This window comes from Hemitrygon akajei, chromosome 20 (assembly GCF_048418815.1).
Source record: "Hemitrygon akajei chromosome 20, sHemAka1.3, whole genome shotgun sequence".
NCBI lineage: Eukaryota > Metazoa > Chordata > Chondrichthyes > Myliobatiformes > Dasyatidae > Hemitrygon > Hemitrygon akajei.
The window spans coordinates 41916463-41941700 of record NC_133143.1 but is presented as its reverse complement, the minus strand read 5'-3'; the positions used below and the strand labels follow the sequence as shown (position 1 = coordinate 41941700).

Here is a 25238-nt window from a genome sequence, read left to right as displayed (position 1 = left end):
TATCTTGGTGGCGTGCAAGGGGAGGTTGGGGGAGGTAAGTCAGGAGGGAGAGGCTGACATCACAGCCCAAGTTGAGTAAGTCTATTCAATGCTCTTAAAACACACTTCACGCTCCTCATCAGCTCACTGTCCTCCATTCCTGCAATACAGCACTCACCAATTATCAACGGCCTCCCCTAGCTCTCGTCAAAAACTGAGAATGGACTCAACCGAATAAACAAGGTCACACTGGGCTGAGAAACCTCTAAGGAGATTGCTAATGGGGCTGCTCGGTCACAGCCCTCCACAGTGAGCGCTGGCATCACGTGTCACATGAAGTTAAAAAAAAGATGATTTTTTTAAATCACAATCTCGCGCGGAACCCCTAGTGACCTCTTGTGGAAACCCGTCTGAGAAACCCTAGTCCAGAGAGTTGATGAACATGATCTTCATTATGTGCCAACGTCAAAAGGGGAACAGAGCACATCATCAGTCTCTATATATGACCATGTTATTTGACGTCAGGACTTTGACTCGATCAGTAAAAAAGAGCATATTAATCAAATTAATATGTGTGGTGGAGGAACTGGTGCAGGGAACAGGGATTCAGATTTATGGATTGTTAGGATTTCCTCTGGGGAAGGTATGAACTGTAAAAAAGAGACAGATTACACCTGAACCTAAAGGGGACCAATACCCTTGTGGCAAGTTTTCTAAGGCAGTTCGAGATGGTTTGAACTAATTTAGCAGGGGAATGGGAATCGGAGTGCTAATGCTGAGAATGAAGTGGTTGGCTTACAGAGCCAGTCTGCAGTGAGACTGCTAACAGGGAGAGGCAAATGTTAGGGCAAAATCGCAGGCAACAGGATGAGTTGCAATATTAAAGGTGGACAAAATCAAAAATACAGGACTGAAGGTGTATTTGAATGTGTGCAGTACACAGTATAAGACAGATGAACTTGTAGCACAGTTACACATTGGCAGGTATGACGTTAGTGGCATCACTGAATGGCTGGAAGAAGATTATAGCTGGGAGCTTAACATCCAAGGATACACATTGTATCAAAAGGACAAGGAGGAAAGTAGAGTGGTTGGCATGGTTCTGTTGGTAAAAAAAAATGGAATCAAATAATTTAAAAGAGGTGATATAGAGCCAGAAAGTGTTGAGTTGTTGTGGGTAGAGATAAGGAACTGCAAGGGTAAAGAGACCCTGATGGGAGTTATATATAGACCCCCAAACAATAGTAAGAACATGCTCTACAAATTACAACCCAGAGATAGAAAGTGCACGGCAAAAGGGCAATCATACAATGGTCATGGGGGATTTCAATACACTGGTAGATGGGGAAAATCAAGTTGGTGCTGGAACCCAAGGGAGGAACACCTACAAGATGGCTTTCTAGAGCAGCTCATGGTTGATAGGCATTTCTAGATTGGCTTTGTGCAATGAATCGGAATTGATTGGAGAGCATAAGATAAAGGAACCCTTTGGGGAAAGTGATCATAATATGATAGAATTCACCCTGAAACTTGAAAAGGAGAAGGTAAATTCAGATGTATCATTATTATAGTGGAATAAAGGGAATTACAGAGGCACAAGAGAGGAGTTGGCCAGAATTGATTGGAAAACAACACTGGCAGGGATGTCGCCAAGGCTGCAATGGCTGGAATTTCTGGAAGCAATTCAGAAGGCACTGGATAGATACATTCCAAAGAGAAAGAAGTATTCTAAAGGAAGGATGTCACAACCATGTCATCTTCCCTTCAGTCAAAGTGAATATAAAAGCCAAAGGGTGGGCATATCATAGAGCAAAAATGAGTGGGAAGTTGGAGGATTGGGAAGCTTTTAAAATCCAACAGAAGGCAACTAAGTCATTAAGAAGGAAAAGATGGACTACAAAAGTAACCCACCAATGACATTAAAGGTGTTACTAAAAGTTTCTTCAGATACATGAAGTCTAAAAGAGAGACGTAAGTGGAAATTGGACCACTGGAAAATGATGTTGGAAAGGTAGTAACGGGGGACAAGGAAATGGTGGATGAACTGAATAAGTATGTTCCATTAGTCTTCACTATAGAGGACACTAGCTGTATACCAGAAGTTTGAAAGTATTAGGGGGAAGAAGTGTGTGAAGCTGCCATTACTAGAGAGAAGGTTCTTAGGAAACTGAAAGGTTGGAAGTTACAAACGTTTGTAGAATAAGTCTACTGGAGGAGATGGTATGCACGCCAAACTTTTGAAAGAGTTGACTGAAGAGATTGTGGAGACATTGGTAGATGATCTTTCAAGAATCAATTGACCCTGGCGTAGTTCCGTGGAAGGGAAAATTGTGAATTTCACTCCACTCTTTAGGAAGGGAGAGAAGCAGAAGAAAGGAAATTATTGGCCAGTTAGTTTAATGTCAGTAGTTGGGAAGATGTTAGAATCAATTGCTAAATATGTGGTTTTGAGGTATTTGGAGGCACATGATAAAATACACTATAGTCAGTATGGTTTCCTCAATGGAAAATCTTACCTGACAATCTGTGGGAGTTTTTTGAAGTAAGAACAAGCAGGATCGACAAAGGAGAATTGGTGAATGTTGTGTATTGGATTTTCAGAGAGCCTTTGACAAGGTGTCACACATGAGGTTGCTTAATAAGTTAATAGTTCATGATATTACAGGAAAGATTATAGCATGGATAAAGCAGTGGGTGATTGGCAGGAGGCAAAGAATGTGAATAAAGAGAGACTTTTCTGGTTGGCTGCCAGTGACAAGTGATGTTCCACAGGGGTCTGTATTGGGACCAATTATTTTACGTTATATGTAAATGAATTGGATGACGGAATTGATTGCCTTGTAGCAAAGTTTGCAGCCAATACAAAGATTGATAGCGGGGCAGATGGTTTTGAGGAAGTAGAGAGGCTATAGGTGGACTTGTACAGATTAGAAGAATGGGCAAAGAAGTGTCAGATGGAATACTGTTGGGAAGTGTATGGTCATGCTCTTGGTAGAAGAAATAAAAGGGTAAATTATTTTCTGAATTGAGAGAAAATTCAAAAATCCAAGGTTCAAGCAGACTTGGGAGTCCTTATATAGGATTCACTCAAGGTTATGTTCCAAATTGATTCAGTGGTTTGGAAGGCAAACATGATGTTAGTATTTACCTGCTATATTGTGAGCAGTTTTGGGCTCTTTATCTAAGGAAGGATATGTTGACGTTGAAGAGATTTCAAAGGAGATTCTTGAAAATGATTCCAGGATTGTAAGGTTGTCAAATGTAGAGTGTTTGATGGCTCTGTGCCAACACCAGCCTCCTAGGCCTGAGTCAATGTAGTGGTACAGCCTCTACTCACTGGAATTCAGAAGAATGAGGGTTGACCTCATTGAAATTTTTTGAATTTTGAAAGGCCTCGATAGAGTGGATGTGGAGAAGATGTTTTCTGTGGTGGGGGAGCCTCAGAATAGAAGGACATCCTTTTAGAATGGAGATAAGAAGGAATTTAGGGTTGGAAGGTATTGAACCATTGTGGATAGAGTTAAGGAACTGAAAGGGTAAAAAAACTCTGATGGAAGTTACAGTATATACAGCCACCCCCCCCCCCCCCCCCAGCAAATAGCAGTAAGAATGTGGTCTACAAATTACAACAGGAGAAAATAAATGCATGCAATAGGGCAATCATACAATAGTCATGGGGGATTTCAATATCCAGGTAGATTGGGAAAATCAGGCTGGTGCTGGATTCCAAGAGAGGGAATTTCTAGAGTGCCTACAAAATGGCTTTTTAGAGCAGCTCATGGTTGAGCCTTTTAGGGGATTAGCCATTCTGTTGTGAAATGAACCGGAATTGATTAGAGAGCTTAAGGTAAAAGAACCCTTAGGAGAGAGTGATCATGTTATGATTGAATTCACCCTGAAATTTGAGGATGTATCAGTATTATAGTGGAGTAAAGGGAATTACAGAAGCATGAGAGAGGAGTTGGCTAGAATTGATTGGAAAAGAATGCTGGCAGAAAGTCGGCAGAGCTGCAACGGCTGGAATTTCTAGAAGCAATTCAGAAGGCTCGGAATATATACATCCCAAAGAGGAAGAAGATTTCTAAAGGCAAGATGACACAATCACAAAAATAACAAAAGAAGTCAAATAAAACATAAAAGCCAAAGAGAGGGCACATAATAGAGCAAAAACCAGCGGGAAGTTCGAAAACTACCAAAAGGTAACAAGAAAAGACATTAAGAAGGTAAAGACTTTCAAAGATTTCAAGTTCCCAGGCCCCAATCATCTTTATTTCATATGGATATCCAGTCCCTATACATCTCTATCCCCCAACAAGGAAAGCTCTTTGTTTCTTTCTGGACACCAGACCTAACAAGTTCCCCTCCACCACCGCCCTCTTTCCACTGGCAGAACTTGTCCTCACTCTTAATAATTTCTCCGTCAGCTCCTCCTACTTCTTTCAAACAGAGGCTGTAGCCATAAGTACTTGCATGGGTCCAACTATGCCTACCTTTTTGTCGGCTACGTGGAAAAGTCTATGTTCCAAGCCTACACTAGTATCACTCCCTAACTTTTCCTACGCTACTTCGATGACTGCACTGGTGCTGCTTCCTGCACCCATGCGGAGCTCATCAACTTCACCAACTTTGCCTCCAACTTCCACCCTGTCCTCAAATTTACCTTGTCCATTCCCAACACTTCCCTCCCCTTTCTCGATCTCTCCGTCTCTATCTCCGGAGATAGCTTATCTACTGATGTATATTATAAACCTACTGACTCTCACAGCTACCTGGATCACATCTCCTCCCACCCTGTTATTTGTAAAAACACCATCCTTTTCTCTCAATTCCACTGTCTCTGCCACATCTGCTCTCAGGGTGAGGCTTTTCATTCCAGAGCTAAGGAGATATCCTCCTCCTTCAAAGAAAGGGGCTTCCCTTCCTCCACATTCACTGCTGCCCTCAACTGCATCTCACATACATCTGCCCTCATCCCAGCCACCCACCATCCTATCAGGGAGAGGGTTCCTCTTGTCCTCACCTACCACCCCACCAGCTTCCTCATCCAGCACATATCTCTCTGTAACTTCTGCCATTGCCAACTGGATCCCACCATCAAGCACATCTTTCCCTCCCCACCGCCCCTACTTTCTGCTTTCCACAGGGATTGGACCGTACACAACTCCCTTGTCCATTCATCCCTCCCCACTGATCTCCCTCCTGGCACTTATTCTTGCAAGCAGAACAAGTGCAACACCTAACCCTGTATCTCCTCCCTCACTACCATTCAGGGCCCCAAACAGTCCTTCCTGTAAGTTTGTTGGGGTCATGGTATGGCCTCCTGAGTAGCTGAGAGACCCGGCACAGATTGAGAGACTGATTTGCTGAGCACCTATGCTCCAGCTGCCAGAAAAAGTGAGGTCTCTCAGTGGCCACCCATTTTAATTCCACTTCCTATTCCCAAACCAACATGTCAGTCTATGGCCTTGTCTACTGTCGTGATGAGGCCACACTCAGGTTGGAGGAGCAACACTTTATATTCTGTCTAGGTAGCCTCCAACCTGATGGCATGAACATCAATTACTCGAACTTCTGGTAATACCCCCACCATTCAACATACCCCATTCCAATTTCCCTATCTCACCTTACCTTCCTATCTGCCTATCACCTCTCTCTGCTGGTCTTCCCCATGGGCCCTTCTTTCATGGCCTTCTATCCTCTCCTATCAGATTCCTCCTTCTCCAGCCCAGTATTTCTTTCACCAACCAACTTCTCAGCTCTTTACTTCGCCCCTTCCCCTCCTGGTTTCACTTATCACCTGTGTTTCTCCCTCCCTTCCCCCAACTTCCTTACTCTGACCTCTCATCATTTTTCCAGTCGTGATGACAGGTCTTGGCCTGAGACATCAACTTTACTCTTTTCCCTGGATGCTGTCTGACCTGCTGAGTTCCTCCAGCATTTTGTGTGTGTTATTAAGAAGGTAAAGATGGAATATGACAGCAAGGTAGCTGATAATAGTAAAGAGGATACCAAAAGTTTCTTAGGTACATGAAGTGCAAAAGAGAGATGAGAGTGGATATCGGACTGCTGGAAAACTGTTGTGTCTGTACAACTACATATCAATTAAATAAAATAACGTACATGGAGGTGGCTTTAACTGGCATATTCACATTGCTGAGAGAGAAAGAGCTATCAATGTGAATGCATAGTTATCAGCCCATAACCAGTGCTAAGGGGAGTCATTGTGCTAAAAGAAATAGATCCATACATTGCACTTCCTCCCCCTTTAGATCAATGTAATAAACTATATGCAACAAAACATTCAGGTTCCCTTTAACAAACCATATTCAGATAAACATGCTTGCACCATAACAGTCCATAACTAACATCCATATACAAAAGGTTCACTCTTTTGGGTGGCACTCTGTTTCTTTCCGGATAGTGCCTTTGGACTGTGCAGTGGCATCAGGTTTGGCCAGTGTCTTGTCAAAGACAACTTTCTCTGTTGCAGCTGTCACATTGCTATTGGTGACATGATCATCACTGAGAGGTAAGTCTGGTGGCTGTAATGAGTCCACCTAGTTGGATCCAATTGACTCAGGTGTGTTCTTTGGTTGAGCATCCAGTATCTGGTCCACATGACATCTCCACATCTGATCTCAAACATCGACTGTGTATATCTGTGGTCTAGTTCTTACTGCTAACCTACCGGGTGTCAACTTGCTTTCCCAGAAATCATGCGCTAGGATTCCTGTCCAACCTTGAAGCTCCTTGCTGATTTGCTTAGCAACTAGCTAAACTGTTCATTCTGCACTCCCCAGCATAGATCTGGTTTCAGGAGGTCTATGTGAGATCTCAGATTCCCGCTAATGAACAGCATTGCAGGTGTTTTCTTTGTTGTCACGTGAACAGAGTTCCGATACACAAAAAGGAAGTTGGCCACCTCCTACTGTAGAGAAATGTCCTCCTTGTCCATAGCTTTAATGGACTTCTTGAAGGTTTGGACAAACCTTTCAGCTATCCCATTTATTGCTGGGTGGTGTGGAGTTGACTTGAAATGTTTGATGCCATTTCTCTTCATGAATATTCTGAACTCTTCTGATGTATATTGCAGTCCATTGTCACTCACAGTTTGTTCTGGTAACCCATTTCTGGAGAAGATAGCTCTCAAAGCGGAAACAGTCTTTTCTGATGTGATTGGCTTCATTGGTATGACCTCAGGCCACTTTGAATGAGCATCCCCAGCAATCTGAATCAAGGAATCCATAAAGAGCATGGTAAAGTCAATACGTACTCTTTGCCATGGTGATGATGACCACTCCCACGGGTGTAATGGTGTCTGTGGAGGTGCATTTTGAACTTTGTGGCATCCAGATCGGCTTTTGGGCAAATCTTCAATCTGTCAATCTATTCTCGGCCATCACACATAGCTGTGAGCAAGACTCTTCATCTTGACTGTAGGTACCCAGCTGTCCTTCATGCAGATTTTCTAGCACCCAGGTGCACAGTTCAGAAGGAACCACAACATGAGATCCACACAACAGCATTCTTTGATGTACAGACATTTTGGTCTCACCTCACTGATAACTCTGGAAATATAGGATTAACATAAGCTTGGCCATCCATGCATGGTGATGTCATAGACTATTGACAACATTGGGTCATTCCTTATTTCTCTTTGTGTTTCAGAATTTGTTACCAGCAATTAGTCCACCAAAGCTGAGTGGAATACTCCTGCTGGGTCACAGAATAAAGACTTTTCTTCTTCAGTTATCAATAGCGGAAGACGTGCCAAAGCATCAGTGTTGCTGTGTTGTTTGGTACCCTTGAACTCTCCATCAGAAGAGTGGGCTCCTAGGAACAGTGCCCAACATTGCAACCGGATAGCAGTCATCACTGAGATTCCCTTCCTGGGTTTGAAAATGGACACAAGGGGCTGGTGGTCTGTCACTGGCATAAACTTTTGTCCGTAGCGATAGTGGTGGGACTTCTTTATTCCCCATACTAGATGAAGGGCCTCTCAGTTGATCTGCATGCAGTTGTGTTCTGTGCTCACCGGTGATCTTGAAGCAAATGCAACCAGATCTTCAGATCCATCTTCCATAGTATGTGACAAAACAGTACCAGTGCCATAAGGGAAAACATCGCATGCCAGTCTGATGGGCTGTGATGAGTCATAATGGGTGAGCAGTTCATCTGATGTTATTGGTCTCTTTGTTTCCTTGATTGCTCTTTCAAATCTTTCTGACCATTCCCACTTCGCTGCTGTCTGTAACGGTGTGTAGCGATGTTTGAAAGAAACTGGCGGAAGTAGCTTACAAGGTCCAAGTATGACCTCTGTTGTGACGCATTTTCCAGTTGGGTATCTGTGGCACTGCTTCAGGCTTCTCTTATGACTTATGTAAGCCATACTTGTCAATAACATGTCCACTATATGAGGTTTCATTCCTGAAAAACTCACATTTCACTCTCTTTGCATGTAGACCATACTCACTCTGCCTGGTAAGCACTTTATCACGGTTCTGGAGGTGCTCTTTATCATTCTTGCCAGTCACAATGATGTCATCAAGGTTTCATTATATTCCTGGGATAGCTTGGTGCACTTACTTTCGGCCACGCTAAAAATGAGACGATTATACTGGAACACTCCATTTTGAGTATTGATTGCGAGGAACTTCCTACTTGACCATTCAATCTCCATTTGCAGATTGGCTTGTAATAAATCAATCTTTGAAAACCTCTCCCCACCTGCCAAAGATGTGTAACAGTCAAGACAAGGGATACTGCACAGTATGCAGCACAGGTGTGATGATCACTTTAAAGTCCCTGCATATGGAAACAATTCCAGTCTTCCCTTTCTCAATCACTGGAACAATGGGCGTGGCCCAATTGCTTTACTCAACCTTGGAGGGAATACCAGACACCTCCAAGATCAGAAGTTCAGCATCCACTTTAGGACGTAGTGCGTAAGGCACTGGACACGCTTTATGGAATCTTGATGTCGCTGTTTCATCCAGTTCAATTCTGGCCTTCATGCTTTTGAGTTTATCAATCCCCTTCTCAAACACCTTCTCATTAGCATTAAACAGCTGTGCCAGTCTCTGGTTAGTGATATTGTTTGGGCTGAAAATGCCTGTAATGACACTTTGAGAACTTTGATTGTGTGTCAGTCTAATTAGATTTTTCTCAACCATTCACATCTGAAGAGTGTTGGCCTTCCACTTTTCAACACATAAAGCTCTAACTACTGTGTTTTGCCTACTGTGTGTTGTCATATCTACTTTCCTTTTTCCTTTGGGAGACACTTGTGTATATGTGTAACACTTTTGTAGGTGTTTTGCATCACTGAGTTCTTTTCTCAAGGTAACTTAGAAAACAGTCCGTTGTAGTCAGCCTCTGAAAATATAGACAAAGCTGACTCTGCATCCAGCTCCGTTTTATGTTTTGCACCAGACACATCTATTGTGATCCATATGATTTTGTGACCTTCTTCAGTAATATTATGTAGTTCTAGGCACAACAGCTCACCTTTGTCAGACTCTGTTTTGTCTGATTCTGTTTCACTTTCAGTCACTTTGTGCATTTGTTTAGTTTTGTGTTTGAAACTTTTCACTCTATGTGTTTTTTTTTTCCTGTTTGTTTGACTTGCACACTCATTCAATGTGATCTTGTCTGTGACACTTCCTGCAAACTCTTTTTCTTTGGGCCAACAGCCATTTGCATCATGGGAGGATTTGCCACGTGGATAACATTTTTGGTTTTTTTGCACCTTTCAGGGACATTTTGTATGCTCCACATTCTAAAATCCATTTCTGTAGTTCCGGCACATCCTTTTCTGCATTCTCTAACAATATTGAATATTGCAATGGTCAATGCCGGTTCTAAGATTAGGTCTGTTTTGAGTGCTTTGACTATGCATGTACAAACCTGCCCCTTACTGCATCAGAAAGTCCATCTCCAAAATCACAGTACTGGGACAGTTTGTGTAGTTCTGCAATATATTCAGAAATGCACTCATTCGTTAACTGGACCCTTTTGTGAAATCTAACTCTCTCAGCTATTACCAGCGGTTTAGGGCTCAAGTTATTTTGTAAATTTGCAACAACTTCGCTGGACATCTTGCTTGTTGGCTTCTCAATAGTTACTAAGTTGTGTAAGAACTTTTATGGTTTCGCACCTATTCAGATAAGAAGCCTGGAGGCTTTCTTTTCCTCTTCTACATCATCTGCATAACAATACAGTTCAACCTCTCCATATACGATTCCCAGTCCTCATTAGCACTATCAAATTTGTCAACTTTCCCAACTAAGGCCCTCTTCACGTTATTTTCACTTTAACTTTGTTAGTTGTGCTTCTCTGGCAAATCTGTTGTAATTCTTTGAAGAAATATCAAGCAGGATAGACAAAGGAGAATCGATTAAAGTTGTGTACTTGGATTTTCAGAAGGCCTTTGACAAGATGCCACACATGAGGCTGATTAACAGGCTACAAGCGCATGTTATTACAGAAAAGATTCTAGCATGGATAAAGCAGTGGCTGATTGGCAGGAGGCAAAGAGTGGGAATGAAGAGAGCCATTTCTGGCTGGTTGCTGGTAACTAGCAATGTTCCACTGGGGTCTGTGTTCAGACCGATTCCTTTTAAATCAAGTCAAGTCAAGTCAAGTCAAGTCAAATCAACTTTTATTGTCATTTCGACCATAACTGCTGGCACAGTACATAGTAAAAATGAGACAACGTTTTTCAGGACCATGGTTTACATGACACAGTACAAAAAACTAGACTGAACTACGTAATAAAACACAGAGACTAGACTATACTAGACTACAGACTACAGACTACTGGACTGCATAAAGTGTACAAAAACAGTGCCGGCATTACAATAAATAATAAACAGGACAGTAGGGCAAGGTGTCAGTCCAGGCTCTGGTTATTGAGGAGTCTGATAGCTTGGGGGAAGAAACTGTTACATAGTCTGGTCATTAGAGCCCGAATGCTTCGGAGCCTTTTCCCAGACAGCAGGAGGGAGAAGAGATTGTGTGAAGGGTGCATGGGGTCCTTCATAATGCTGTTTCCTTTATGGATGCAGTGTGTAGTGTAAATGTCCGTGATGGCGGGAAAAGAGACCCTGATGATCTTCTCAGCTGACCTCACTATCCGCTGCAGGGTCTTGCGATCCGAGATGGTGCAATTTCCGAACCAGGCGGTGATGCAGTTGCTTAGGACGCTCTCAATACAACCCCTGTAGAATGTGATGAGGATGGGGGGTGGGAGATGGACTTTCCTCAGCCTTCGCAAAAAGTAGAGACGCTGCTGGAGCTTTGCTATGGAGCTGGTGTTGAGGGACCAGGCGAGATTCTCCGTCAGGTGAACATCAAGAAATTTGGTGCTCTTTACGATCTCTACCGAGGAGCCGTTGATGTTCAGTGGAGAGTGGTCGCTCCGTGCCTCCTGAAGTCAACAACCATCTCTTTTATGTTATGTGTCAATGATTTGGATGATGGAATTGATCACTTTGTGGCAAAGTTTGCAGCCAATATGAAGATAGCTAGAGGGGCGGGTGGCTTTGAGGATGTAGAGAGACTATAGGAGGTCTTAGACAGGAGAATGGGCAAATAAGTGTCAGATAGAATATAGCGTCAGGAAGCGTATGGATATGCACTTTGGTGGAACAAATGAAAGAGTTGACTCTTTTCTAAATGAAGAGAAAATACAAAATCTGAGGTGCAAAGGGATTTGGGAGTGCTTGTGCAGATTTCCCTGAAGGTTAATTTAAAAGTTGAGTCTGTGGTGAGGAAGGCAAATGTGATGTTAGCATTCATTTCAAATGGACTAGAATGTAAAAGCAAGGATGTAACATTGAGACTTTATAAAGCACTGGTGAGGCCTCAATTGGAGTATCGTGAGCAGCTTTGGGCCCCTTTGTCGCAGAAAGGATGTGCTGACTCTAGAGAAGGTTCAAAGGAGGTTTACAGAAATGATTCCAGGGTTGTCATAAGAAAAGCGTTTGATAGCTCTGGGTCTGTATTCACTTGAATGCAGAAGAATGAGGGATGACCTAAATGAAACCTGTCGAAAGGTGAAAGGCCTTAAAAGAGTGGATTTGGAGAGAATGTTTTCTGCGGTGGGTGAGGCTAAGACTAGAGGACATAGCTTCAGAATAGAGAGCCATCGTTTCAGAACAGGGATGAGGAGGAACTTCTCCAGCCAGAGGGTGGTGAATCATTGCCACGTGCAGCTGTGGAGGTTGATCGACTCTTGATTGGTCAGGGCATGAAGGGACATGGGGGGAAGGCAGGAGACTGGGACTGAGAGGAAAATGAATTGGAATGGTGGAGAAGACTCGATGGGCCAAATAGCCTATTTTCTTATAGTCTTATGTTCTTATGGAATTTCTTTAGCCAGAGATTGACAAATCTGTGGAATTTGTTGCCAACGGTGGCTGTGGAGGCCAAGTCATTGGGTATATTTAGGGCAGTGGTTGATAGATTCTCGATTGGTCAGGGCAGGAAGGGATATGTTGAGAAGGCAGGAGATTGGGGCTGAGAGGGAAATGAATCAGCCATGATGAAATGGTGGAGAAAACTTGATAGGAAGGTGGCCTGATTCTATTGCCTTAACTTATGTTCTTATTTACTTCCAGAAATCTGTCTCCATTTTATATTTGTATTTAGTCCATAGCATACCAAAACTCAGAGCTGACTGTTAAGCAACACGGCAACATCACCCTGTACTTTCCTCCATCATTCTCTGCATCCCGTAGTATCTCACAAATATCAAGCTCCCAACTTTGACTGAAACTGGTCTACAGGTCACTGGTACAGACTTCAACATACGCCACCTCGAGCTTAAGTCATCGTCTGCAGCAGACAGACGTTGCTTGTGTTTGTGCACAAGCAGGTGCTGAGTTTCAATTCGACAAGTTTTTCACTGAAGTGTATGAAACAGTGGGCCTTGCACTTAACGTACTTGCAAAGCCAGAGTTGTCTACCTACTCTTCCCCATTGTACAACACCGCTCTCTGAAAATAAAGAACCACGAATAACCCATGGGAAATGTGCATCATATCTTGGGAGCATATCAATGAATAAAAGTTCCCCATTGTATTCAGTGAGTAAGTGCAACCTTCAGTTATCTGCAGAAGAAAGTGGTTGAAGATTAAACAAAGTTCCAAATCCACTCCCCCACTGTATTCTCTCACACATGGCCCAAAAATCCATCTGATAAAGGTACTTTTTAATTTGACACCTCCGGAGGACATGATGCAAATCTGCCCACGGACAGTAGACCGCAATGTGCTTAAAATATGAAGGAGTTGGCTTACAAGTTCTGTGTGGTCTTGGGGGCAAGAAAATAGAACAGCTGAGCACAGGAACATATCCATCAGCCCACCACATCCTCACTGACCATAATGACATCGGTCATGTTTTTGTTGTGTTCATGTGTCAGCTTAAATGCCTCTTAAACATTGTATAAAATGCCTTAGGGTTATCCATGATACTATTTGCCAAGGACATCTCATGGCCCCTTTTAGCTCTCCTAAACGTTGAAGTCCTTTCCTATCACTTTGTATTCCTCAAGTGCCTGTCTAATCCAACAAATGCTTCTTTCTGATCAAACTTACAATATCTCTTGTTATTCAAGGTTCATAAACTTCCATCTTCACAGCACCACTTTTGTCCCAAACTTTAATCAATTGGCCTTTAAAAGAATCCAACATGTCAGATGTGCACTTATCCTCAAACAGCTGCTCCCAATCTGCTTTGTCCAATCACAAATATGTCATAATCATGGGGCTGATGGAAATCCAAAGCAACAGACACAAAATGCTGGAGGAACTCAGCAGGCCAGACTGAAAAGGAAGAGGAGAAGTCAGGGTAACAAGGTGATGGGAGAGGAGGAAGAAGTACAAGGTGATAGGTGAAACCAGGGAGACGGAGAGGGGTGAAGTAAAGTACTGAGAAGCTGATTGGTGGAAGAGATAAGGGGCTGGAGAAGGAGTATTTGATAGGAGAGGACAGAAGACCATACAAGAAAGGGAAGGGGAGGAGTACTAGAGGGGAGTATTGGGCAGGTAAGGAAGTGAGCTGAAAGAGGGAAACAGGAATGAGGAATGATGAAAGAGAGGGGAGCAGTTAGTGGAAATATGAGAAATCGATGTTCATACCTTCAGGTTGGAGGCTACCCTAATGGAATATAGAGGTGTTGCTCCTTCAGCCTGAGTGTGGCCTCATCATGGCAGTAGAGGAAACCATGGACTGACATATTGGAATGGGAATGGGAAGTAGAATTGAAATGGGTGGCCACTGGGAGATCCTGCTTTTTGTGGCAAATGGAGCGAAGGTACTCGGTGAAGTGGTCTCCCAGTCTACATCAGGTCTCACCAATACCCACACCGGCAGCACCGAACATAGTAGATGACCCCAACAGACTCACAGGTGAAGCGTCGCCTCACCTGGAAGGACTGTTTAGGGTCCTGAATGGTTGTGAGGGAGAAGGTGTAGGGGAAGGTGTGGCACTTGTTCCACTTGTAAGGATAAGTGTCAGGAGGGAGATCAATGGAGAGGGACAAATGGACAAGGGAGTCACATAGGGATCCCTGTGGAAAATGGAAAGTGGGAGTGGGGGGAGGGAAAGATGTGCCTGGTGGTGGGATCCCGTGGGCAGTTCGGAAGTTATGGAGAATTATGTGCTGGACATGGAGGCCAGTAGAATCGTAGGTGAGGACAAAAGGTAACCTAGGAGGAGCAAAGAAACCACAAATGGTTATCAGTAAACACAATCTTCAAAGGTAGAAGATAACAAATGTATTCAAGCAAGTCTTTCACAGAATGTGGCTAACACTGGCAAGGCATTTATTGTACAATCCTACTTTTTCTTACATTCACCTTCTAGGCAGTTTGGAAGTGTGGAGGAGAATCAATCACAGTGCTGTGGATCCGGATATACAAATATATCGGACATGTTAGATGTTGTAGATGTCTCCTGTAAAAGACATTCATGAATCAAATGAGTTTTCACAATAAAATTACATTATCATCACGATTACTTAACTACATTTTGGTATTGATTTATTTAACTATTCGAATTCAAATTCACCTCTAGCCAAAAGGATTGTAGTTGTTCAAATAGGCACCTCAGCACTACTTTGCCTGTGTGCTTAGCCATCTACTCTATTTACTTTATACTTCTGTCTGTGAGGCTAAGCACAGCTCCAATGCTGTATTTAAGTTCGCTGATGACACCACTGTCATTGGCCAAATGAAAGGTGCTGATGAATCAGCATATAGGAGGAAAATTGAAAACCTGGCTGAGAGGCGCCACAACAACAATCTCTCATTCAATGTCATCAAGACCACGGAGCTGATTATTGACATCAGGATGAGGAAACCAGAGGTCCATGAGCCAGCCCACATCAGGAGATCCAAGGTGGAGAAGGTCGGCAATTTAAAATTCCTTGGTATTATCATTTCAGAGGATTTATCCCGGGCTCAGCACCCAAGTGCAATGATGAAGAAAATACGGCAGTGCCTCTACTTTCTTAAAAATTGGTGAAAATTTGGCATGGTATCAAAAACTTTGACAAACTTCTTAGATGTGTCGTGGAGAGTATATTGACTGGTTGCATCATGGTCTGGTATGGAAACACCAATGCTCTTGTATGGAAAATCTTACTAAAAGTAGTGAATATGACCCAGTCCATCACTGATAAAACCCTTCCCACCAATAAGCACATCTATATGGAGTATAGTCACAGGAAAGCTACATCGATCATCAAAGACCACCAGACACCCAAGTCATGGTCTCTTCTCACTGTTGCCATCAGGAAGGAGGTGCAGGAGCCTCAGGACTCACACCACCATGTTGAGGAACAGTTACTACCCCTCAACCATCAGGCTCTTGAACCAATGGGGATAACTTCACACAACTGCACTGGTCTCATCACTGAACTGTTCCCACAAACTTTATCTCATGGTCTCAATATTCGTTGCTTATTTACTGATTATTATTATATTGTTTGGGGGGGTTTTCTTCATGTATTTGTACAACTTGTTGTCTTTTGCACATTGGTTGTTTGTCCATCTTGCGTGCGATTTTTCACTGATTCTATTGTGTTTCTTTGTATTTACTGTGAATGCCTGCAAGAAAATAAATCTCAGCGTTGTATGTGGCAACGTATATGTACTTTGATAATACATTTACTTTGACATTTGAAATTTGGAATGCAGGATTATATTTTCTCTTTAATTTTTTCCAAAACTGGACGGTATAAGTGGAAAATTAGTCCTTCAATTCAGTTGAAAAAGAAAAAAAATCAGATGTTAGATATATGTATGCAGTTAATTTAATTCCAATAACTGTGTCCACTTTGTTTATTCAACTCATTAATATTAATAATTTATTTTCCCCCAGTAGATTTATTCCTTGTCTCCATTTAATACAGAAGGACCTCATTCTGCTTAGGTATGTACATTTTGTTTTATTAGCTAGTCAGAGAGTTTTTTTAAAATCAGAAGTGGGTGTTAAGAATATTATTGTGTAGGGTCCGCCAGAAAAATCAGGATCTCCCAGTGGCCACACATTTTAATTCCACATTCCATTCCCATTCTGATATGTCTATCCATGGCCTCCTTTATTGTCAAAATGAATCCAAACTCAGGTTGGAGGAACAACACCTTATATACCGGCTGGGTGGCCTCCAACCTGATGACATGAACATTGACTTCTCTAACTTCCGTTAATGCCCCTCCTCCCCTTCTTACCCCATCCCTGACATATTTAGTTGTTTGCCTGTTCTCCATCTCCCTCTGGTGCTTCCTCCCCCTTCTTTCTTTCTCCCGAGGTCTCCCGTCCCATGATCCTTTCCCTTCTCCAGCTCGGTATCACTTTCACCAATCACCTTTCCAGCTCTTAGCTTCATCCCACCCCCTCTGGTCTTCTCCTATCGTTTCGCATTTCCCTCTCCCCCCACTACTTTCAAATCTCTTACTATCTTTCCTTTCGGTTAGTCCTGACGAAAGGTCTCGGCCCGAAACGTCGACAGTGCTTCTCCTATAGATGCTGCCTGGCCTGCTGTGTTCCACCAGCATTTTGTGTGTGTTGTTGTTTGTGTTTGTAAGTACTTCCTTGGAGAGAAAATTGATGTTTCCATCTATAGGTTTGGTTGACCCTAACAAAGATTATGAATGATGGATTGATTACATGCCTGAACACAGCTTCCACTACTCATCAAAATCCTTCTTTACAGTACATGACCCACGTGGACTAAGACCATTCCTCTTCAATGAAGCATGACTAGCTCTAAGGATATAGTGGGAAGTGTCTTTGTAAATGTTTTCTTCAGTGTATTGCAAATCTCCATTCGCTAACAGAAGCACAATGACACAGCTGGCCATTTCGCCCTAGTCACATGGATTCAATCCTGACTTCCTGTGATGCCTGTGTGGAATTTGAACGTTTACCCGTGCCCATCTAGGTTGCCTCCAGTTGCTCCAGTTTTCTCTCATATTGTATGAGCTGGTAGGTTACTTGACCACTGGTAAGTTGCTCCACGGTAGATTAATGTGGACCCTGTAGGCTGAGGGCCTTTCCTCGTGTATAATGCCTCTACAACTTACCATAATGAAATTCTTTGAGCTGATCTGTGGCAAAACATAGTTTAGTAATTTCCAAACTGCTTTAAAAATATGTTGGGTTAAAACTCTATCATTATTTTTCCATACAATCATTTTGAAATAGTTGCAGTTCATTTCAGTTAAAAGTCCATTTGGACCCAACATATTCTGCATACATCTAGAAAATTTTGTGACCATCTCCTCCAGCATCCTGAGAAAGTCCGCAGATAACACCAAAAGCACCATTCAATTATACCCACAAATGTACGCACAACATTTAAATATTGCTTTTCAAGATTATTGATAATTAATTTCAACTTCTAAAAAGATTCAAAGTATGTATCCGATATATATCTTCTCCGGATAGCCCCAATGGAAGTCGTTCAAAGAAAAACATAAACCCTCTGCTCACAAAAAAAACAAATCGCACATATGGCAACATGAAACCTCCTCCCCATGCAGAAAGACAAATTGTGCACACGGCAAGAAATAGATGCCCAGCACCCCTCCCCATTGCACAGAAAAACTGACAAATCACTCCAAACAGCAACAAGAAATAATAAGTGTTTCACTGATCTTACAACTGTTGAAGAAAGAAAACTGCTAAACTATGATCCATTTTCATTTACGCCGTCTGAAATCAACGTACTGGTCACCTTCACTTTGTAGGTTTCATTGCAAGCTAACATTCATGACATGTAATCCAAGTCAATATTCTTCTATCGTGTTTGCCGCCATCGGTTTATATTTGTTTAACAACAATTCAAGTTTCTGAATGTTATCTCTTAAGATAGTTCATAATCAATGAAGGAACTTAAAGAACAGTTTAACAGAGACTAGATTTTGGGTGTTCAAATAGAAAACAAAGAGAACACTCAGCTGGAGTTAGTTCTATGAATAATGACTTAGAAAAATTAAACTGTGAATCATTATTCAAAGTTGAATTTACAACATGAGGTTGATTCGGCACAAGGCCCTCATATCTCAGATGAACAAAATGTAAATGAAAATTTGGCAAGATTCTAACCTTTCCTGCTTTCACAAGATCATTCAAGCTTTTGTCACAGTGGCCTGCCTTTTTTGTTTGTTTTTGAGAGAGTCCCATGCCTCTGCAACTTATCTCCTCGCTGTTCCAATTCCTCACTTGTCAGGCTTCTTCCAATCTGACCCCGTCATTCTCATTCAGTTCAGAATTTTAAGGTCTGCACATACAATTTGTGTGCACGCAGCATTCAGTGAGTGGAAATAACCTGGGTCAGCTAGGCGTTCTCTGACCTGAGAAGTACTTGAGGTGATTTCATAGTACCTGGCCTAAAATACGGTGCTAGCTAAAATGTCTCCAAGAAATGGAGCTAGAAGTATCTGACTTAGATTTACATGGAAGAAGAAGCTGATCTGGAGCTCAAGTGAGTTGTAAATACCTTAGCTAAGGAATACTTCCACAAGAGATATTTATTTCCATTTTACACTGGAGATGAAGCTCTGGGCTGCCAATAAATATTTAAGTAAATTAGCTGAACAGATTCTGACATGGTAAAATTACCCGGTGGATGAAAGTCCTATTCTGCTACCATTCTACCTCTCCATTTACCCCATGAAACTTCAAGATAAGACATTTATTAAATATAAACTAGCCAAGAGAATTCTGATCAGGTTTAGGAGGTGGAAAATATATCTTGCAGTCGCTCTGTTCCCTCCCTCATTTGTGTTCCCAGGAAAATGACAGTCAGGTCCATTACATCACTCATTATTAACTTTATTCTATCCTAAACAATGTCTGTAAGTTATCTTTGTCATTATTGATTTTAAAATCAACATGCCTCAAAGCTGTGAGGTGATTAGCAGATTTGGAAGCGGGGATGCGTTCCTGTTTTAACTACATGGATTATTTGACATGTTGTTTGCTGCCTCCTTATCTAAAAGAAACACTATTCACAACTTTTGACAAACCTTCAGCAATGTCCCGATGAACTCCAGCAGTTGACTGCTTATTCATTTCCACAGATGCTGCCGGAACTGCTGAGTTCCTCCAGCATTTTGTTTGTGTTGCTCCAGCAGTACCTTCCATCAGCAAATCCTATACTGCACCTGACCTGGTAGTGTAGCGGTTAGCATAACACTTTTACAGTGCTTGTGATCGGGGTTCAGATCCTGCTGCTGTCTGTAAGCAGTTTGGGTGTTCTCCTCATGACCCATCGGTTGCCTCTGGGTGCTCCATATTCTTGCCACATCTCAAAGATGTACAGGGTAGGATTAGTAAATTGTGGGCATCCAAGTTGGCGCTGAGGCATGGCGATACTTGTGGGATGCCCCCAGCACGTCCTCAGACTGTGACACAAGTGACACATCTCACTGTTTGTTTTGATGTACATGTGACAAATAAAGCTAATCACTTCATCCGTAATCTCTTTAAATTTTTATCAGCTGTGTACGTGGGAAGATCAGAGGACTGAACGTCAAGTGCATAGTTTATATTAGCATTTAAGACACATGACTTCACATTTAAGCTCTGATTCAAATTCAAAAAGTACATTTATTATCAAAGAATATTTTATTTATACACCTTGAAATTTGTCTGCTTACCAGCAGCCGCAAAGCGAGAGACCCGAATAATCCAATAAAAGAAGACCAAAAACCATGGCGCAGGGAAAGAGAGTAAAAACACAGACACACAACAGAAGCAAGCCAAAAGCAGCCCATCCCAGATCCATTCCCAGAGCAGCTGGAGTAGGCCCAAAGCCTCGGCCCCCAGTTCACCACACCAGCGGGGCAGAAACACACAGCAGCCGGCTAACTTCACAGCCTTGGCACCACGGAGAAAAGGATAAACATCCGCAGGAGAGCGAGCAAAATCAACCCGACCCTTGCCTCCGAACCCAACCGTCAGGCTTCCGATCTACCTGGACCGGTATTTAAGTTGTCCAAGCACTGAGTAGTGCCACATTCTAGGAACTGGATGCCAGTGAGCTGTCACATACCTTTGGTGGCACCATCTTAAACCAGATTCATTACTGAGGAATAATAGAATAAAAATATGCCAGTATCAAAGTTGATTGGGATATTGGAAATTGTATCACATCAAATCACATAATAAAATAGTTTCAGGAATTTAAGTTTTAGTCCAGGCATCAATAAGTAGCACCACATTCTTCCTTCAATATTATAGAATGCATAAATTTATAGAGCTAAGCACAGCATTATTAATCTGCTGATTTAATATCCCTGCTGGACATTACCACAGAATTAACCTGACTGCTCAATTTTACCCCACAAACCATTTGAAATATTCCACTTGCGATCTTCTGAATGGTGAATTGAATCAACAAGAAGCATTCATCAAGTCCATGGAGTGAGGAATGATATTCCCTGCCCTCTGGCCGAGAGGCATTGATCACTGGTACTTGATAATTCAAAGAGCAGGGGCCAACATCTTTCAAGTGCCATCCTAATAAACAGGCCTGATGAATGAAATCCACCGAGTGGAGCGAATGCAGGTGCAGATTGAACTGTGCATACCATGAAGAATCGGGTCTAAGAAGACCTGTTTTGTTCAAGTTCAAGGAATTGATGCATGCATGCAATTTTCAGGTGGAAGGCACTGATGTTTTTAACAGAGTCATTCAAGATTATAATTCTGATGCTACTGCATCGGTTATGTGACATCAATGCCTGCCACTCTCTGTAAGGAGTTTGTGGTTTTCTTCCACATTCTAAAGACGTACGGGTTAGTAAGGGTTAGTAATTTGTGGGTATGCCATGTCATGTCAGCTTTACATTACTTGTGGGCTCACCCCACCACATCCTCAGACTGTGATGCAGGTGACGCATTTCATTGTATGTTTCAAGTACACATAATAAATAAAGCTAATTTTTAATCTTTAATACGGTTGCATTTCCAGGACCATTTGACCTTGCTACAGGGACTTTCCTGCATCTGATACAATTCAGCAATTTGATCTCCTCTCTGACCTGCATTTCAGTAGCATGGTTCACCATGGATTCTTGTAAATGGAATAGTTCCTTTGCCTTCAATCTCCTGGTTTAGGGAATTAATGTCCATAATCTGATCCCTGTTTATCATTTGCCTTTTAAAAGACCTTTGCAGGTTACATGACTTCTGAACCCCTAGTCAGGGTGCCTTCTGATTATTGCTCTGAGGACCACTAGTAGAACTTCCACAGCAATCCAGAGCATAAAATTGCACAATAGGATGGCGAGAATAAAAGGTTAAAATTCTGATACAAAGAATTATTTCAACAAAGGTTTAATCGAGTAAAAAGGGCAAAAGAATTTAATGAAAGATAGCACAGTGTTTCCTGTGAAATTTTAAATTAACTAAAAGGCAAACCATGTAGAAATGATTTAAATATCTTTTTTTGAAAAGCAGATTCCTTCTATCTACCAACGATGAACGTCACAACAGAATATCAAGATTATGACGATGACTATGAACTTATTTGTGATAAAGAGGCCGTCAACGATTTTGCAAGGCAACTGCTGCCTCCATTTTATTCACTTGTGCTGATGTTGAGTCTACTTGGAAATGGACTGGTTTTGGTGATATTGGTAAAATATGAATACCTAAAAACAATTACAAATATATTCATTCTTAATCTTGCCATTTCAGATTTGCTTTCTGCTATTAGCCTCCCCTTCTGGGCAGTGCACCATATATTGGGATGGATCTTTGGGAATGTAATGTGCAAAATAATGAGTGGGGTATTTAATATTGGCTTTTACAGTGGCATAATGTTCCTAACACTGATGACAATTGATCGGTACCTTGCAGTTGTTCATGCAATAAGTGCTGTGAGATCCAGAAAAGTTCGCTACGCAGCAATAACAAGCACTTTTGTCTGGCTAGTTAGTATAATCGCAACCATCCCTGAGTTTCTGTTTTCCGAATCTATGATGGGCGATGATGATATCTTTATTTGTGACAATACCTACCCAAAATCTAATCCGGTTCCATGGATACTATTGAAAAATTCTCAGCAAAATGCATTGTTCTTCATTCTTCCATTGATTATCATCGTGTACTGCTATTTTAAGATAATTCAAACAATAATAAAGTGCAGAACAGTACAGAAACACCGGACCCTAAGAGTAATATTCTCCATTGTAGTGGTGTTTTTCTTGTGTTGGGCACCATACAATGTTGTGATTTTTTTGAGATCTTTGGAGGAGCTCGGAATACTAGATGCTCGGAACTGTGATTATGATAAACGCATGGATTATGCATATATCATCTCTCACAGCATAGCTTATTTCCATTGCTGCCTCAATCCCATTTTTTATGCTTTTGTTGGTGAAAAATTTAGAAGGCACCTAATTTATTTCTGCGGCCATTGTATGCCCTATAGTCTGGCTTGTCCTGTGCAGATAAGTGTCAGCAGGAATACCAATTTAGAAGGATCTGATGGAAACGATACAACAAATAACTGGTAAAAACATGCAAGGTAGAACAGTACAGCAGAGGGCCTGGCCTGTTTCCACCCACTGTGATGCAAAGAGCATTATGTGCAGAGCTGATTGCCACACCATAGGAAGGATGTGGAGGATTTGGAAAGAACAGGAAAGGTTCGCCAGGATTTTGCTGGATTAGGGAATATTATCCATAAGGAGACACTGGAGGATTAGAAACTGAGGGGCAACCTGATAGAAATATATAAATTTACGAAAGGCGTAGAGAGGGTAAATTGTCAGATTCGAATTCAGATTCTTTTATCCCAGGGCAGAAATATCGATATGACAAGGTACAGATTTTATGGTGGGGGGTTGGGAAGTCTTAAAGGAGATTTGTGAGCCAAGTTTTCTTCCTAAGCAGAGAGTGGTAGTTGCATGGAGCATGCTGCCAGTGGAATTGTTTGAAGTAGGTACACTCGCCACAATTAAGAGGTATTTGGACAAACACATGGATAGTCAGAGAGCAGAGGGATAAAAGTGGTGCATGCTAATAGGATTATTTTGATTGGTATCTTGGTCAATGCATACAGGTTGGACCAAAGGGCCGGTTCCTATGCTGTACTGTTCCATTAAGTTCTACATTCAAAGGCATGCTGACTCTCCCTAATAAGCCGATGCTTTTCCAAACATGTGTAAATCTTATTCCTAAGAATCTTCTTCAATAGTTCCCTACTGCCGATGTGAGTCTCATTCCCCAGTTTGTTGCCGTTGCCCTTCCTAAACAAAGGGACAACATTATCTATTGCCCAGCCTTCTAAAGATGATGCTAAGTTCTTTGCTGAACCCCAGCAATCTCCACCCTGAGATAAATTCTATCAGGCCATGAGGAATTATTTCCCTTAATGTTTTTCAAGCCAATAAGTTCCACCTTATTATCAACATTCCTTAAAATATCAACTTATCGCTCCCTAAACTCATCATCCATACTCTTCTCCTCGATGAATGCGGATGAAAAGTACTCATTTAACACATACCCATTTCCTGTTGCTCCATACATAAATTCCCTCTTACTTCCTTGATCATCTACCCTTTTCACAGCTACTTTCTTGCTCCCTTTGTATATATAATACTTTGTTTTTTAAATCTGTTTTAGAAAGTATATTTGAAGTCAAATTTTTACCTTTGCAATTTATGATGCCTTTGTTTAGTAACTGTGACGATAAGTTTTGATGTAAAATAATGAGATGTTTTAAGAAATCTAAACCAGAAGGCGACATATCAGAAATGTTTGAAATATTTTTTTTTCTCTCAACTTCAGACTGGCTTCTCAGCACAAATGTAGCCGCGCTTTCAGTCATGATCAGCTTTGTGTTGCTTTTGAATTCAATATCACTTCTGTGATTTTAACTTGTCTACATGTCCTGGGATTGAGAAATTGTGCTACTAATTATTGCTGAGCCTGACAATGTTGAAAGTTATGCGTCAAAAGAGTGAAAGAAAAAATAAAAGGAGTTTATTGTTTCTTGCACACGTTACCTTTTATTTTAATAAATCGTGATATCACAATTATTTGTCAGTTAAAGAGGAAAGAAATTGAGGACTTAGAAAACACCATGGATGGAGTTCTACTTGCACTATATCAGGAGTATCAAAGGAATATGCTTTTTATTTGCAACGATTACCCTCAATTTAGTTGTGTTACATGTTTTAAAATATTCCATTTTTAATCATGTAACATCTCTGCTTAAGATAATAGTAAACCCCCTCGCCAAAAAATATTAAAGTAATAGTCACACACAATAGCAAATATACACAAATCATGAAACTACATATACATAGGTAATCTATTTTACATTTAACTGGGAAAAGATAGAAAGAACAACACCACAATCAATGAACATATTCACGCTAAGAACTTTGCTACCTTCCTCAGATGATGCATTTGGGCACGAACTACCAAACAAATTATAATAATTAACATAGGAATAAATCTAAATATAATGCAAGGTTCTCAATCTTCAGAAACATCCTCTGCAGGTGTATCCAGTACCGCAATGCTTCCAATCTGGTTATAAGTCATGTTAATGAGTCATTTCCCCAGAACCTCCCATAATGCACCCTTGATTCTATCTTAGCCTTACTCTGGCTTGCTCTTGATCTACTGAGAGCACTCCTTTGTGATCTTAGCATAACGCCAGGCTCATTTTCATTGATATCTAGCAAGAATCTTATAGTATTTTCTGCCTCCTTTCCAGATTAAA

General features: G+C 41.6%; 1 protein-coding gene across 4 annotated transcripts in view; it reads left to right on the top strand.

Moving 5' to 3' along the window:
• The window catches only part of LOC140713975 (C-C chemokine receptor type 3-like), a 29557-nt gene extending 5074 nt beyond the window's left edge, over positions 1–24483 (top strand). Inside the window, exons 2-3 of one of the 4 annotated variants that reach the window (XM_073024660.1) lie at positions 16373–16420; positions 21959–24483. In XM_073024660.1, coding sequence (XP_072880761.1) covers positions 21979–23019 — 1041 coding nt within the window. In that variant the 5' untranslated portion in view covers positions 16373–16420; positions 21959–21978 and the 3' untranslated portion in view covers positions 23020–24483. Of the gene's footprint in view, positions 1–16369; positions 16421–17362; positions 17477–21955 lie in introns of those variants that run through there. The other 3 variants (XM_073024661.1, XM_073024663.1, XM_073024662.1) reach the window with 3 other exon arrangements.
• The last annotated feature ends 755 nt before the right edge of the window (positions 24484–25238 follow it).